Source organism: Schistocerca gregaria, chromosome 2 (genome assembly GCF_023897955.1).
Source record: "Schistocerca gregaria isolate iqSchGreg1 chromosome 2, iqSchGreg1.2, whole genome shotgun sequence".
Classification (NCBI taxonomy): domain Eukaryota; kingdom Metazoa; phylum Arthropoda; class Insecta; order Orthoptera; family Acrididae; genus Schistocerca; species Schistocerca gregaria.
In genome coordinates this window covers 105,556,892-105,573,757 of record NC_064921.1, presented here as the reverse complement: position 1 = coordinate 105,573,757, position 16,866 = coordinate 105,556,892, and the positions used below count along the sequence as shown (strand labels likewise).

The 16,866-nt window shown below is 39.5% G+C and overlaps 1 protein-coding gene across 7 annotated transcripts in view; it reads right to left on the bottom strand.

Moving 5' to 3' along the window:
* Window positions 1-16,866, bottom strand: part of LOC126336448 (protein transport protein Sec31A) — a 147,536-nt gene that overhangs the window by 62,025 nt on the left and 68,645 nt on the right. For 6 of the 7 annotated variants that reach the window (XM_050000154.1, XM_050000152.1, XM_050000150.1 and 3 more), the window contains 5 exons: window positions 16,284-16,398; window positions 16,038-16,192; window positions 13,998-14,148; window positions 7,294-7,439; window positions 3,053-3,217 (listed from right to left, as the gene is read on the bottom strand). In XM_050000154.1, coding sequence (XP_049856111.1) covers window positions 3,053-3,217; window positions 7,294-7,439; window positions 13,998-14,148; window positions 16,038-16,192; window positions 16,284-16,398 — 732 coding nt within the window. The remainder of the gene's footprint in view (window positions 1-3,052; window positions 3,218-7,293; window positions 7,440-13,997; window positions 14,149-16,037; window positions 16,193-16,283; window positions 16,399-16,866) is intronic. The other variant, XM_050000157.1, reaches the window with a different exon arrangement.

The window sequence follows — 16,866 nt, the reverse complement described above, 5'->3', positions numbered from 1 at the left end:
TGTGTGTTAAGTTGTCAAGGTTTAGGGGGAAATAAAAAGAGAAAAAGAAAGAAAGAGAGAGATAGAGTCTAGTTTCTTTTCATTTATAAAGTCACAAAGATCTTCAAACAAATTTATCTAGTTGCTGCCATTGCTGATACATAGCTTCTAGCTGTCTCACGTCCAGAGTTGGAAGTTGTGATTTTTTCCAAAAACTCTTCAGTTCCCCTGGAGCTAGTATGGCACTCTGATGTGCAAATTAACTACACATCCGTAAATTGTGAATGGAAACTATTAAAGTTCAAAAGGTGACAGTTTACTTCCAGTAATTTCACATTAGTAATGCCTCCACAAGTATACATAACTTACTGTAAACCAAATGAAACCGAAGGCATTGTGCTTGCTACAATTATACGCTTTCCTTAAAAGTGAATGACAACTGGGATGATCTGCACTGGGTCATAAACAGGTTCCGTAGCCTTACTTCTGTTCAGCATGATCTGACCTCTATGTACTACCTGGCTTTCAGTCAATGGCCCCCGTCATGTCGACCACCTAAGGTGATGCTTTCTGAAAGTAAAAACTGAAATCATTTATACTTGACAACTCCTATTTCTCTATGAGATAATTTTTGAGTAGATAGTATGTATATGGTTGGGTTACTTTTCCAGTTTTGTAAATAGCTAGCATGTAGCAATTAGAGATGGGCTCTCCCCCACCCACTCCCACTCCACAGTTGGGTTCTATTCCATGTAGGATGAGCTGTGTAAAATCACATGCACAATTAGATAAAAAGAGGAACAGTGACTGAGTGAAAATGAACAGCTCCCAAAGAGGAGAGGTGTTTTCCCATCTCTAACTGCTACATGCTAGCCATTTACAAAACTGGAGTTTGTTTTAATTTTATTCTATAAGAAAATCTGATAAAAGTAATCCAACCATGTACATAATATCTACTCAGAAATTCATCTATAGAGAAGTAAAAGTAGTCCAGCAGTTATGGTTTCAGATTGCTTTTTGAATTTTCATTATCTGCCAGCAACTTAATCTAAAAATGAAGTGGGCAAATATTTTTATGGTTGATGATTTTATTGTTGTTGTTGTTGTTGTTGTCTTCAGTCCAGAGACTGGTTTGATGCAGCTCTCCATGCTACTCTATCCTGTGCAAGCTGCTTCATCTCCCAGTACTTACTGCAATCTACATCCTTCTCAATCTGTTTAGTGTATTCATCTCTTGGTCTCCCTCTACGATTTTTACCCTCCACACTGCCCTACAATACTAAATTGGTGATCCCTTGATGCCTCAAAGTATGTTCTACCAATTGATCACTTCTTCTAGTCAAGTTCTGCCACAAATTTCTCTTCTCCACAAATTCTATTCAGTACTTCCTCATTAGTTATGTGATCTACCCATCTAATCTTCAGCATCCTTCTGCAGCACCACATTTTGAAACCTTCTATTCACTTTTTGTCCAAACTATTTATTGTCCACGTTTCACTTAAGTACATGGCTACACACCATACAAATACTTTCAGAAATTACTTCCTGACACTTCAATCTATACTCAATGTTGACAAAGCCAGTCTACATTTTATATCCTCTCTACTTCGACCATGAGCAGTAATTTTATTCCCCAAATAGCAAAACTCCTTCACTACTTTAAGTGTCTCATTTCCTAATCTAATACCCTCAGCATGACCCGATTTAATTGGACTACGTTCCATTATTGTCGTTTTGCTTTTGTTGATGTTCATCTTATATCCTTCTTTCAAGACACTGTCCACTCTGTTCAGCTGCCCGATTAAGGGATCTGACATTCCACGCTCCGACCCGTAGAACCCCAGCTTTCTTTCTCCTGATAACAACGTCCTCCTGAGTAGTCCCTGCCTGGAGATCTGAATGGGGGACTATTTTACCTCCGGAATATTTCACCCAAGAGGACGCCATCATCATTTAACTGTACAGTAAAGCTGTATGCCCTCAGGAAAAATTACGGCTGTAGTTTCCCCTTGCTTTCAGCTGTTCGCAGTACCAGCACAACAAGGCCGTTTTGGTTAGTTTTACAAGGCCAGACCAGTCAATCATCCAGACTGATGCCCCTGCAACTACTGAAAAGGCTGCTGCCTCTCTTCAGGAACCACATGTTTGTCTGGCCTCTCAACAGATACCCAATCCATTGTGGTTGCACCTCTATCTCTGTATCATTGAGGCACGCAAGCTTCCCCACCAACGGCAAGGTCCATGTTTCATGTGGGAGGGTGGGGGAGATATTATCCTTGCAGAATGTTTCTGTGCATCTGAATACTGTGCCCACATATGGAATTGCCCCAGAAAATTATTTCATACGACATCAAAGAATGGAAGTACGTAAAGCAAGGTAATTTTCTAATGTTTTCCTCACCAAAATAAGGCAAATGTTACTGAATTCATACATTTGAGAAGTCCTATGAAATGAGATTTCGAATTTAATTTCTGATCAATATGCACATCCAGGAATTTTGAACAATCAGTTTTACATATTTCTTGTCCCTCGTGCTGTATTGTTACTGTTGATGATTTGTGTAAAACATAAGCCTAATTCATGTACAGCTCCCACACCATTATGTTTGGAACATGTATATCGAAACAGGAATAACATGTAAACAAAAAAAAGCTACATTTGGCAAGACATGCATTTAACATGAAAAACAAAAGAACATTATCAGCAATGTTAAAAAAGGAAAATCATCTTGTCTGAATGTAAATGAAGGTATGGAAACCACCCACAAGCAGAACTGGAAAGGGCAAACAAAATATTATAATAACATCTCTGAATCAGTATAATATCATAGACCAGCAAGAGGCAGTGAAAGGAAACTAGTCAAAGTAGTTGGCGTAGCAAACAATAAAATATACAAGAAAGAATATCAATAATGGTAGGAGAATGAGTATGAGAGAAAAACAGTAGGAGTAAATGGAATGAGATGATGTAAGAACAGAGTTATCCTTCAACACAAGGACCACATTACTGGTACCCAAAGATTTGATATTAATATCAAGAAACAACATGCACTTACACAAAGTAATACTTACATCCTGTGCATTGCCAAGATATGTAAGAGCATCCACCATATTCCCCTGTGAAGCTAAAATTGCTGCATAGCGCGAGAGAAATTCTGCTAGTGACCCACTTATTGTCACAGGGTGTCCTTGAATTTCTGCAGCTTTTTGTAAGATCATTACAAGTTCCACGAAGTCCTGAAAGATAAACCAGCAATGTGTAGCACAAATTCATATTTTCAGGTAAGAAATATGTCTTATTTTGGTATGTATGTACACATAACTGCTAAGATAAGAACTAAAATAATTACATAAAAATAACTAAATAGTAATTCATTACCATGAACCAAGCATATAAACATTATTTCCAAGTTTGCCTTGCTGACAGTAATAACAAAAAATAAAAATAAAACTGAAACAATGGAATTCATCGCCTCAACATAAGAGCAGGCATAATATCAAACAAAGCTGAAATATTATACCATTAAGTGTTTATTATACTAATTTACAAATGTATACAGCAACCAATCAATAAAAACAACTTTTATTGGTCCCATTCCAGTTCTGAGCAAGGAAACTTATTAAGTGAGGTGCATACATGAGAATCCACACATTGAGCAATGTCATCTTTTCAGTGGCTTTTGCCTGTGGTATGAAAAAGTCATGTGTTACTCTACATCTACATCTGCATTTACATCTGTAAGGATACTCTGCAAAGCCACATAAGTGCTTGGCAGAAGGTTCATCAAACCATCTTCACAGTAATTCTCTATTATTCTACTCTCTAACAGCATGTAGGTAAAAACAAACGCCTGTAGCTTTCCGTGCGAGCTCTGGTTTCACTTATTTTATTACGATGATTGTTTTTCCCTATGTAGGTCAGTGTCAACAAAATACTTTTGCATTTGGAGGAAAAAGTTGATGATTGAAATTTTGTGAGAAGATTCCACCACAATGAAAAACGCCTTTGTTTTAATCATGTACACCCCAAATCCTGTATGATTTCAGTGACCCCCCCCCCCCCCCCTTATTTTGTAATAATACAAAATGTGCTGCCCTTCTTTGAACTTTCTGAAATAATCCATTAAACCTATCTGGTAAGGATCCCACACCACACAGCAGTACTCTAAAAGAGGACTGACAGGCCCAATGCAGGCAGTCTCATTAGTAGATCTGTTATATTTTCTAAGTGTCCTGCCAATAAAATGCAGTGTTTGGTTTGCCTTCCCCACAAAATTTTCTGTGTGTTCTTTCCAATTTACTTTTTTGTAATTTTAATTCATAAGTATTTACTTGCATTCACAGCCTTCAGATTTGACTGATTTATCATGTAACTGAAGTTTAATCGATTACTTTCAGCACTCGTGTGGATGACCTCACACTTTTCGTTATTTAGGGTCAACTGCCAATTTTTGCACCATACAGATACTATTTTCTAAATCATTTTGCAATTGTTTCGATCTTAGGATGACTTTACTAGATGATAAATGACAGAGTCATCTGCAAACAGCCTAAGACAGCTGCTCAGCTTGTCTCCTAAATCGTTTACATAGATAAAGAACAGCAGAGGGCCTATAAGACTATCTTGGAGAACACCCAGAAATCACTTCTGTTTTATTCAATGACTTTCCATCAATTACTCTGAACTGTGACCTCTTTGACAGGAAATCACGAATCTGGTCACATAACTGAGATGAGATTGCATACGCTTGCAACTTCACTACAAGCTGTTTGTAGGGTACGGCATCGGAAGTCTTCTGGAAATCTATATATACAAAAATCAATTTGAAATCCTGTGTCAATAGCAATCAACACTTCATGTGTTGAAAGACTGAATTTTATTTCACAAGAACAAAGTTTTCTAAATCCATGTTTGTTGTGTGTTAATAAACCGTTCTCCTTGAGGTAATTCATCATGTTCGAACACAGTATATGTTCCAAAATCCTGCTGCATATCGACATTAATAATATGGGCCTGTAATTTAGTGGGTTACTCCTACCACCTTTCTTGAATATTGGTGTGACTCGTGCAAATTTCAAGTCTTTGGGTCAAGCAAACGGTTGTATATGATTATTAAGTATGGAGGTATTGTATTCAGCATACTCTGAAAGAAACGTAACTGATATACAGCCTGGACCAGAAGATTTGCCTTTAGTATGTGATTTAAGTTGCTTCAGTACTCCAAGGATCTCCACTTCTAACTTACTCATGTTGGCAGCTGTTCTTGACTCACATTCTGCAATATTTACTTCATCTTCTATGGTGAAGGATTCCGGAAGGTTGTGTTTAGTAATTCTGCTCTGGTAGCACTGTAGTAGTGTTTCCATTGCTATCACACAAAGAAGGCATTGATTGCATCTTGAAATCAGTATACTTTACATATGACCAGAATCCCTTTGGATTTTCTACCAGGTTTCGAGGCAAAGTTTCGTTGTGGAAACTATTATTAGCATCTCACACTGATGTCTGCCCTACATTTCGAGCTTCTGTGAAAGATCGTCCATCTTTGTTTAAATTTGGCATGATTTTTTCGTTGTTTCTACAACATTGTTCTTATCTATTTTGTGTGCCAAGGATTAGCAATGTTGTTTGTTAATTTATTTGCTGTAGATCTCTCAACTGCTCTCGATACTATATCTTTGAGTTCAAGCCATATCTGGTCTACACTTACCTCTTTAATTAGGAAGGAGTGGAGACTGACTGTCTGGAGGGTGTCGTGCATTTTTATTTGCTTTTTTACATTTTTTGTTTACTGTGGAGCATTTGGGGTTTACAATATTTAATCTCACTACTACAAGGCTGTGTTCACTAATCCCTGTATCCATTTTGATGCTTGTTATTAGCTCAGAAATATTTGTTGCTAAGAGGTCAAGCCTGTTTTCTCACCGTTTACTATTCAGCTGGGCTCATGAACTGCTGAAAATAATTTTCAGTGAATGCATTTAGCACAATTTCGGATGATGTTTTATGCTTACCTCCAGATTTAAATATGAATTTTCGCCAACATATTGAGTGCAAATTGAAGTCCCACCAATAGAATTGTACAAGTTGGGTATATGTTTGAAATTAAAGTCAAGTTTTCTTTGAACCTGAGTTGAATCTGAGTTGAGACGTTGGTAAAAGGATTCAATTATTATTTTATTCAAGTTACCAAGAATGATATCTGCCCATACTAATTCACAGGAACTATCTACTTCAATTTTGTTCCAAGATAAACTACTTCTAACAGCAACAAACACACCACCACCGTGTTTGCCTATCCTTTCCAAACACTATTAGGTTCTTCGCAAAAATTTTGGCTCAACTCATCTCCAGCTTTAGCTTTAGTGCTTGGAGCTCTGATACTTTCCCAACACAGCTACAAAAATTAGAACTGTTATACTGGTTCCTGTATCTACCTTCTTCCTGTGTTCGGCCTGTAACCTTTGAGACTGAAGCCCTTCCTGTTTTCTCAAGACCCTCATACCTAAAAAAACTGCCCAGTCCACATCACACAGCCCCTGCTACCTGTGTAGCCACCTCCTGCGTCTAGAGGACTACTGACCTATTCAGAAGAACCCAGAACCCAACCACCCTATGGCACAAATTGAGGAATCTCTTTTGTGTTTGATAGCACAAATTCAACATAATCACACTTTGCAATCAGGGCATTACTTCAGAAATCTTTGACAGAAAACAAAAAGTATGCTGAGACTTTCTGGCAGATTAAAACTGTGATCCAGGACTCATACTCAAAACTGGAACCTTGCTTTTGGCTGGCTATGCTGTCATCAACTGATGTTACAAGTTTGAGTCTTGACCCAGCAGACTTTCAATCTGACAACAAGGTTCAAAACAGACCAAATTATGCTGCAGTGTGGAAGATTTGTTTTGGAAACACTGCAACATTTCATACAAGCCTAGTTTATATTTGGTGAACCCTCTTGCCAAACACTGTATTCCAGACAAAGAAATAAGAAGTACCACATCAACAATTCTCAATTGAATGTAATCATTCAGTTACACTTTCACCTATTTGTTTACATAAATCACAAGATAGAATGTGCAAAGAGAGGGAGGGAGCGAGTGTCTGACATTAACACAAATTTCAAAATGTAAAAAAGAAAAAGAAAACTAATGAGATTTTACAGGTACTTTTGAGAACATGCCATGAATCAATCACCTGCAGGTTAAGTGGTTGCCATATTTCTAGTTCTTGGTAGGTACAAATTTTGGAAACTGAGGCAACATGATTTTACTACTCATCACAAACATAGTATAAAAATAAGAGTACCTGTAACTTATTGAGAGAGGTTGGCTTCTCTGTAGAATTCCAGTTATCTATCAACTTATTCAGGTTCCCAGCACAAATATAACATAGCTGTGCATTCAGCTGCTGCGAACCTTTTCCCTCAGCTTCAATTCGGCTACCAAGCAGTTCTAAAACAGAAAAGATAGGAACATATAGTACTCAGTTTTCTTACTGGCAGTATCCCGTGGAAAAAAAAAAAAAACATATAAATCTTTTGAGGGGGAGGGGGAGGAAGAGGGGGAGGGGGAGAGGTGGGAGAGAGAAGGGGGAGGAGAGAGAGAGGGGGGAGGGAAGGGGAGAGAGAGGGGGAGAGGGGAGGGGAGAGAGAGGGGGGGCGGAGAGGGGGAAGAGAGGGGGGGCGGAGAGGGGGAAGAGAGGGGGGGCGGAGAGGGGGAAGAGAGGGGGGGCAGAGAGGGGGGAGAGGGGGGGCGGAGAGGGGGGAGAGAGGGGGGGAGAGAGGGGCGGAGAGAGGGGCGGAGAGAGGGGGGAGAGAGGGGCGGAGAGAGGGGCGGAGAGAGGGGCGGAGAGAGGGGCGGAGAGAGGGGCGGAGAGAGGGGCGGAGAGGGGCGGAGAGGGGCGGAGAGAGGGGCGGAGAGGGGCGGAGAGGGGCGGAGAGGGGCGGAGAGGGGCGGAGAGGGGCGGAGAGGGGCGGAGAGGGGCGGAGAGGGGCGGAGAGGGGCGGAGAGGGGCGGAGAGGGGCGGAGAGGGGCGGAGAGGGGCGGAGAGGGGCGGAGAGGGGCGGAGAGGGGCGGAGAGGGGCGGAGAGGGGCGGAGAGGGGCGGAGAGGGGCGGAGAGGGGCGGAGAGGGGCGGAGAGGGGCGGAGAGGGGCGGAGAGGGGCGGAGAGGGGCGGAGAGGGGCGGAGAGGGGCGGAGAGGGGCGGAGAGGGGCGGAGAGGGGCGGAGAGGGGCGGAGAGGGGCGGAGAGGGGCGGAGAGGGGCGGAGAGGGCGATTTTACTTGAAGAAGGCTTTGGCCATAAGCTGAGTGCGTAACAGTTTGTTTGTTATGTCTGTCTACAACTCAATGTGTCATCTTTTCAGTGAGTAGCAATCTATCCTATTCATAATATTGTTGATATTCCAATCTGGAAATTCCACTGTTCAACACCTTGATAACATTTGCACCAACATGGAAATATTGTATGTATTCATACTGGACAATAAGATGGAATGGCCCAGTAATGTCTTAGATTGTAAAATAATAACAATAATCATCATCATCATCATTTAAGCCTGATTATGCCTTTCAGCGTTCAGTCTGGAGCATAGCCCCCTTATAAAAGTCCTCCATGATCCCCTATTCAGTGCTAACATTGGTGCCTCTTCTGATGTTAAACCTGTTACTTCAAAATCATTCTTAACCGAATCCAGGTACCTTCTCCTTGGTCTGCCCCGATTCCTCCTACCCTCTACTGCTGAACCCATGAGTCTCTTGGGTAACCTTGCTTCTCCCATGCGTGTAATATGACCTCACCATCTAAGCCTGTTCATCCTGACTGCTACGTCTACAGTTTTTCTTTATACACATCAAAAGTGAACTAATTACCCAGCAAAACGAACTAAGACTAGTGCTGTAGATCATGCAACAAGCAGATTGACCTTGCACTTGCTCTGGCAGGCAACCCTCGGCAGGGAACAACCACCAGGAGGTGATGCATCACAGCCTTACTTGTGGCACCAGCGACTAGATAACACTCAGTTTAGTGAAATTTCTACCAACCCTGCCTCAGGAGCCCTGAGTCACTTGCCACTGTCTGTTTCTGACATGGTGTTGTTAGTGGACTGAGTCATTTTTGAGGGCCTGCGAGTACAACTGTGGAAGAAGCAGATGAACAAGACCTGAACTAAAAGTGTCAGATTTCCTGTCAAAGATCAAGAAATGTTACAGAAGTTGATTTTGAATTCAGGTGAACGAAAATTTTATTGATGAGTAAGAATTAATGAAGACTCATAAGCAACCAATCCTGTCTAAATTTTGACGATTTTAGATATTGATATAATGAACCGTACTTCCTGCACAGGAACTATCTGATATGCCATTGCCAGCATTTGATTGAAATATCTTTTTTTAAATTTATTTCACTACCTTGATTTCAACTGTAGAGCTATTTTCAACTGCATGGTGAAAACTGAAACCATTGAAAATGGCTCTACTGCCAAAATTGCAGTAGTGAAATAAATATATAATACAAACTTATAGTCAATCACTGACAATGATTTCATTTAAAAAGTAAATTATGACTGATGTTCCCAGCCAAGGAAAAAAATAATCATATATCATTTCTGGGTTTCTAGGGCCCGCTGTATTCAAGAGAAAATGGAAATGAATATCTGTTAATGGGTGTAAAGTCACATTTACACCACAGTGAATGGAAGAAAAAACAAGCACCAAAGCATTCACAGACAATGTGTCAGCATTCACTACCATTCATTTATGCCTGGGGGCAAGCATTTAAACTGAAGGGAAGGGACGGGAAGAGAAGAGAACAAGAGAGTAACAAGAGAGTGTATCGTGCCAACTCTATTACAACCATATTACCACAGCATATCTCCCCCTCCCCCGTAAGAATCCTCACACAGGTTTCACACGATAAATAGTTACACCTACAATGTAAGTCTGAGACTGGGATGGGATTATTTTGCCCACTGTTTTTGAATCATCAAGCAAAAATGAGTAGGAAAATAAGTATGTGTTATCAGAATTTGTTTGTGATTGTGAAATGCACAGAGCCAGTGCACTTAAAACTGAATTTTGAACTCCAGCCTTCTTTAACATTATTCCAGAACTGTGCACTTGGTCGATGCGTTTCGCTAGCTCCTCGTTACACTCAAACAGGATATTTAAAGGCAGAGCATGGATTACTAATGAATGAAATAAAATAGTTCCCACACAAAATGGCAGATAATTATTCTCTGTGGTGATAGCCTACAAGCTCCCTTAGATGCTTCACTAAAAGACCAACAAGAAGTAACTGAAGATGAGCGACAATCAGTGAGTGGGTACTGAACACAACTAAATGTTTTCTCATACTAGCCCACCATTTACACCAGAGAGAATTCTCGTTCACTTCCACTCGCTCAGGGAGAAAACGGGTTTAAGTGAGCAATTTGTTAGTGAATGGAAGGGAACATGACACAACAACAATTTTGTTTCTCTCTGCCAATGCGTACTAAATTATGTAATGTCCTGTAAACCGAAATATTTGAAGTCCAACAACCTTCAAAATAAGGAGCGCTGTTTGCAAATTCCAGGAAATGAATGTGAATACAGCAGTTTAGGTCCTCAGCTAACGTTTGGTTCAAGAATCATAAAAGAAGGTTGTGTGCATGGAAGAAGCCTGAAGATACTGGAAGGTCTCAGATAGATTATATAATGGTAAAGCACAGACTTAGGAACCAGGTTTTAAATTGTAAGACATTTCCAGGGGCAGATGTGGTCTCTGCCCACAATCTATTGGTTATGAACTGTAGATTAAAACTGAAGAAACTACAAAAAGGTGGGAATTTGATGAGATGGGACCTGGATAAACTGAAAGAATCTGAGGTTGTAGAGAGCTTCAGGGAGAGCATTAGGGAACGACTGACAAGAATGTGGGAAAGAAATACAGTAGAAGAAGAATGGGTAGCTTTGAGAGATGAAATAGTGAAGGCAGCAGAGGATCAAGTAGGTAAAAAGACGAGGGCTAATAGAAATCCTTGGGTAACAGAAGAGATATTGAATTTAATTGTTGTAAGGAGAAAATATAAAAATGCAGTAAATGAAGCAGGTAAAAAGGAATGCAAACATCTCAAAAATGAGATTGACAGGAAGTGCAAAATGGCTAAGCAAGGGTGGCTAGAGGACGAATGTAACGATGTAGAGAGATATCTCACTAGGGATAAGATAGATACTGTCTACAGGAAAATTAAAGAGACGTTTGGAGAAAAGAGAACCACTTGTATGAATATCAAGAGCTCAGATGGAAACGCAGTTCTAAGCGAAGAAGAGAAAGCAGAAAGGTGGATGGAGTATATAGAGGGTCTATACAAGGGTGATGTTCTTAAGGACAATGTTATGGAAATGGAAGAGGATGTAGATGAAGATGAAATGGGAGATATGGTACTGTGTGAAGAGTTTGACAGAGCACTGAAGGACCTAAATAGAAACAAGGCCACGGGAGTAGACAACATCCCATTAGAACTACTGACAGCCATTCAAGAGCCAGCCCTGACAAAACTCTGCCACCTGGTGAGCAAGATGTATGAGACAGGTTAAATACTCTCAGACTTCAAGAACAACATAATAATTCCAATCCCGAAGAAAGCAGGTGTTGACAGATGTGAAAATTACCGCACTATCAGTTTAATAAACCACGGCTGTAAAATACTAGCATGAATTCTTTACAGATGAATGGAAAAACTGGTGGAAGCCAACCACGGCGAAGATCAGTTTGGATTCTGTAGATGGTTGGAACATGCGAGGCAATACTGACCCTACGACTAATCTTAGAAAATAGATTAAGGAAAGGTAAACCTACATTTCCAGCATTTGTAAAATTAGACAAAGCTTTTGATAATGTTGACTGGAATACGCTCTTTCAAATTCCGAAGGTGGCAGGGGTAAAACACAGGGAGCAGAAGGCTATTTAAAATTTGTACAAAAACCAGATGGCAGTTATAAGAGTCGAGGGGCATGAAAGGGAAGCAGTGGTTGGGAAGGAGTGAGACAGGGTTGTAGCCTATCCCCAATGTTATTCAATCTGTATATTGAGTAAGCACTAAAGGAAACAAAAGAAAATTCGGAGTAGGAATTAAAATCCATGGAGAAGAAATAAAAACTTTGAGGTTCAACGATGACATTGTAATTCTGTCAGAGACAGCAAAGACCTGGAAGAGCAGCTGAACTGAACAGACAGTGTCTTAAAAGGAGGATATATGATGAACGTCAACAAAAGTCAAACGAAGATAATTGTAAGGAAAGCTTTTCTGAAGAAGAGAAATTTGTTAACATAGGGTATAGAGTTAAGTGTCAGGAAGTCGTTTCTGAAAGTATTTGTATGGAGCGTAGCCATGTATGGAAGTGAGACATGGATGATAAACAGTTTAGACAAGAATAGATTAGAAGCTTTTGAAACGTGGTGCTACAGAAGCATGCTGAAGATTAGATAGGTAGATCACATAACTAATGAGGAGGTATTGAATAGAATTGTAGAGAAGAGAGATTTATGGCACAACTTGACTAGAAGAAGAGATCAGTTGGTAGGGCATATTCTGAGGCATCAAGGGATCACCAATTTAGTATTGGAGGGCAGCATGGAGGGTAAAAATCATAGAGGGAGACCAAGAGATGAATACACTAAACAGATTCAGAAGGGTGTAGATTGCAGTAGGTACTGGGAGATGAAGAAGCTTGCACAGGATAGAGTAGCATGGAGAGCTGCATCAAACCAGTCTCTGGACTGAAGACCACAACAACAACAACAACAACAACAACAGCTCCTCAGGCACTCTGTTACTTCAGCTGTAAGAATTTTTATAGCAACTGAAGAATTGCAGAGTGATACAGCAGAGAATACAGCTCAGCAGCACGGCCTTCCACCAGGTGGTTAATTGTGTTCTTGGCCACAGTTTCTCCGTGGTCATTCTTTCAAGTGGAAAGTTGGAGGATGGTCATGCCTGCATAACAACACACTGTGCAGAAACGGTATTAGAGTTGGTATATGACATGGCTGCTTTCAAAGGTGGCACTACCTCTCATAGGATAGGATAAACCTTTGACGAATTGGAGTAGAATGTTCTGGGTGGATATATCACGCAGACCTTGCACCTGGATCTACCACAGATTATGACCCATGTGGCATCAGGTTGCTAGTGGGAATGGCATAGGGATGAATGAAGATACTGTGTAGGTTGGGTAGGCAGTATAATACTATTTATTTCCAAGCACTATAATATGTTTCTCCAGCCTGGCATGATGCTGGGTGGTGAGGAGAGTGCTCTTTTGCACCTGGTTATTAGGGATTGGTGAGGGGATTAGGGGTGTGTGAGGATGTGGTGTGGGAAATCTGTTTGGTGGCTAGTTTTGGGGAAATGGCACTTAACTGTTAAGACTTTTTTGATATCTTCAGCATACTGTGCAAGGGAATTCTCCTCACCGCTAACCACGAATGGCCAGACTATAAGGGTACAATTTCCTAGTGCAGTCTCAATCTCTGCTTAACCCCCTTGCACCCACATCCCTACACTAATAGTCACACCTTTCTCTGTTCACCCCTCTCAATCCACTTCCCCATGTCACACACTTATAACAGTGCCTGTACCTCTACTACTCGGTATGTTGCTTCCTTCACTCATAAATTATTTATATTCTGTCAGAACTTTCCACACAATATTTCAGTTGTTAAATGTCTCCCCTCTGTCCTGATCTTCATGTTGTCTGTTCATTATTGCTGTCTTGTAAGTTACACCTGCTTTCTTTCTCCCACATAGTCCACCTGTATATTTTCCTTCTTTTACTCCTACTATTATGATAGTACTTCAAATCAACACATTTTTATTTCATTTCTGCATAGATGACTGTGTTGTCCTGCCTCAAGGTAGAAAATAAGTGCACATCTTGCTCCTAATGTGCTTTGCTGATTCACATTTTACCAGTAATTAAAAAATAATTTGTAAAAACTGAAGCCTAAAGGAACAGAGGTTTCTTACCACAAAGGACTTGCAGTTCTTCATTCTTCGAGTATGTCAAAGCTGCAGCAAGAGCCTCTCTCCAGCTTTCAATTTGACATGACTGCATTACTTGTGTCCAATCTTCAGTAACAACAGCTGAAATGAGTGATGATAGTGGGCCTTTTGACTGCTAAACAGAGGGAAAACAATCATATTTCTTAGTATCTCCCATTCCAAATACAAATCTGAAATTATATAAAAAATTACAAAATAAACGCAAAATGATTCTAAAATATGCGAGCAAGAATACTAAATTCAATCAGAAAATTAGTTACGTGTTCTATAGAACATTTTCATGATGAACATTATGGTGTGAAATGTGCCAAATGAAAAAACATAGAAAACACATTACCAAAAAACATTTATGTGGTTACATGTTAGACACTTACAGGGTTTTTCTGTCAAAATGACCAATTATTTGAAAACACTTCTGCTGTCTATAACTGATTTTACTTCCAAGGGGAGGTTGTCAAATAGTTTTACAACTGCACAGTTCACTCCTTTCTGTGCCAAAGTTAGAATCACTGAAGAATAATGCAGATAATTTTTTCTTCTTAGCTTTGTACTTGTGAATACCTTTATTACTCTCAAACTCAGAGCTAATAAATTTCATAAGTTAACATATGTACTCTGAAGCTGTGGTTAATATCCCTAGTTGCTTAAAGAGATGCCTGCAACTGTACAGGTGTGAACCCATACATAATTCTAATTACTTTCTTTTGGGCAATAACTACTTTTTCCCTAAATGAGGTGTTACACCAGAATATAATCCTGTAAGGTATCAGTAAATGAAAATACGAAAAATATGTTAACTTACTTACTTCTAACCCCCAAAGTTGGAAATTATTCTTATGACAGAAATAACCAAAATGAACCATTTCACCAGATCTACAAAGTACTATATGGCTTTTCCAGTTTAAGTCAATAATGCACAAAGTTGAATGGTCTGATGGGTTTCAACATGTTCTTGAAATTTTGGTATTTAGTTATCATTATTTTATTCAGGGGTAAGGATTTCGGATCATCACCAACATACTACTGAAGTTTTCTTTATCTGCTTGCTGGATGTGCAATGCTGATACCTGTAGACCACATTGGCTGCTTGGAGGAAAACACAAACAACAGATTGCCAGTACATGTAGGTACTAATGCTTGCATTGCTATATAAAATACTCAATATTCTTTCTTTGGTCTCCAATGACATTGGATAAAGAATGCCCAAAGCTTAGAGTAATAAAAGTTTGGCATTGTCAACCAGCCCCTAATTTTGGAAACCCAGCTTGACTAAACCTAAAACCAGTCTTTGACAACTTCCCACCCATGAAGATGAAGGGGTAGGTCAGAGTGAGGAGTGTAATTTAAGAAATGTCATAGGTAACTGAGCAATACTCCTCTAAAATATTACCATCTATGGTCTAGGACCTGTGCTCTTACAGAAATCTGTGACAGCAAATCTCTTTTCCAAAGAATCATCAATTGCATCTGGCATTTCTTTTAACTAAAAATAAAATTCTGTAACATATTCTCAGCTTCATAAGAAACAATTTCTAAAATTTGGACAGTTATGATTTGAAATACAGTTGCCTCTCTTGAGGCAGCAACTACAAAAGCCACTGAATAATAATACTGAGGTCTCTTCGGAAGAAAAATTCACATGTCACTTCACTATGTTATAATTAGAGAGAAGAATCTTTAAAAGGCAGGACAGAGCACATTAATCTCTGTTAGTTTTGATCCCACAAAGAGATGGAAGATATTAAGGCAAGTGTCACCACTAACTTGAAAGGATATTGTAATCTTGTATCTTCAGTCACCTCAAAGGAAGGTATAGAAATAAATACACAAGGAAACAAAATATCAGTGTCTAAGAGAGCAAGAAATTCATTTTCATAGTTTTGTTCAATATTATTTCAATATGAACAATTAACACTCATAAAAATAATCAAATATGAAGAAACACTGAAGATCTTTTTTTGCTTTAATTTCACTTATTTCTTTCCAATCAACTGCAACACTTGCCTGGAAGTATTTGTACTGTGTCCGTGCCAGCAAATCACTTCCTCCTGTCATGGCAAGAATAATAGCATCAGCCATTCGTCCATCTTCAAGACACAAGTCAACAGCAGCTTCTATATTGCCAATCAACAGTGCTTGAGAAATCAATCCATTTATGTCTGAAAAAAGCAAATAATTATAACAGTCCACCGACTTCAATCAATCATTTATACAGGGATGTAGAAGTGAAATAGGTGCACAACAGCTCACCATCACCAACTGATATCTTGAATGGTGAAGCCGGTGGTGTAGGCCTGCTGGCAGTATTTGAGGCAGCTGCAGCGATAGCATCAAAGGCTGCAGCAGCAGCATCACCATCTGGAGGCTGAAAGATGACAAAAAATATCACACAATGTCTGAGGCCTATTTAGGCTCATTAATACAAAAAACTATTATGATCATTATCTTTTTGTCATTTGTTATGCCATAGTTTACATTAGAAAAATTAGAAATTCTGTGTATGTGTACTTATATGAAATTGGTAACTTTACATTTATAATAAACTGGAATCTTCATATTGAAAACTATATTCAATTTATAAAAAGGTGTTAACACAATTTTCATTCTTCTCTTTATTTATTTTGCTGTCCACCCTCTCAATGTCTTCAGCTAGGGGGGAAAACCACCCTCATCAATGTGTTCTGCTATGTTCCTTTAACAATTATTTCTTCTTTATTTTTTTCTGTTTAAAGATCTAAACACTACTTCCAGGATTGCTGAGAATAGCTTTGGTGGTATGAAATTTCCTCATCTGACTCGTTTCAGTTTTAAATTTTCCTCTACCCTGATGAAG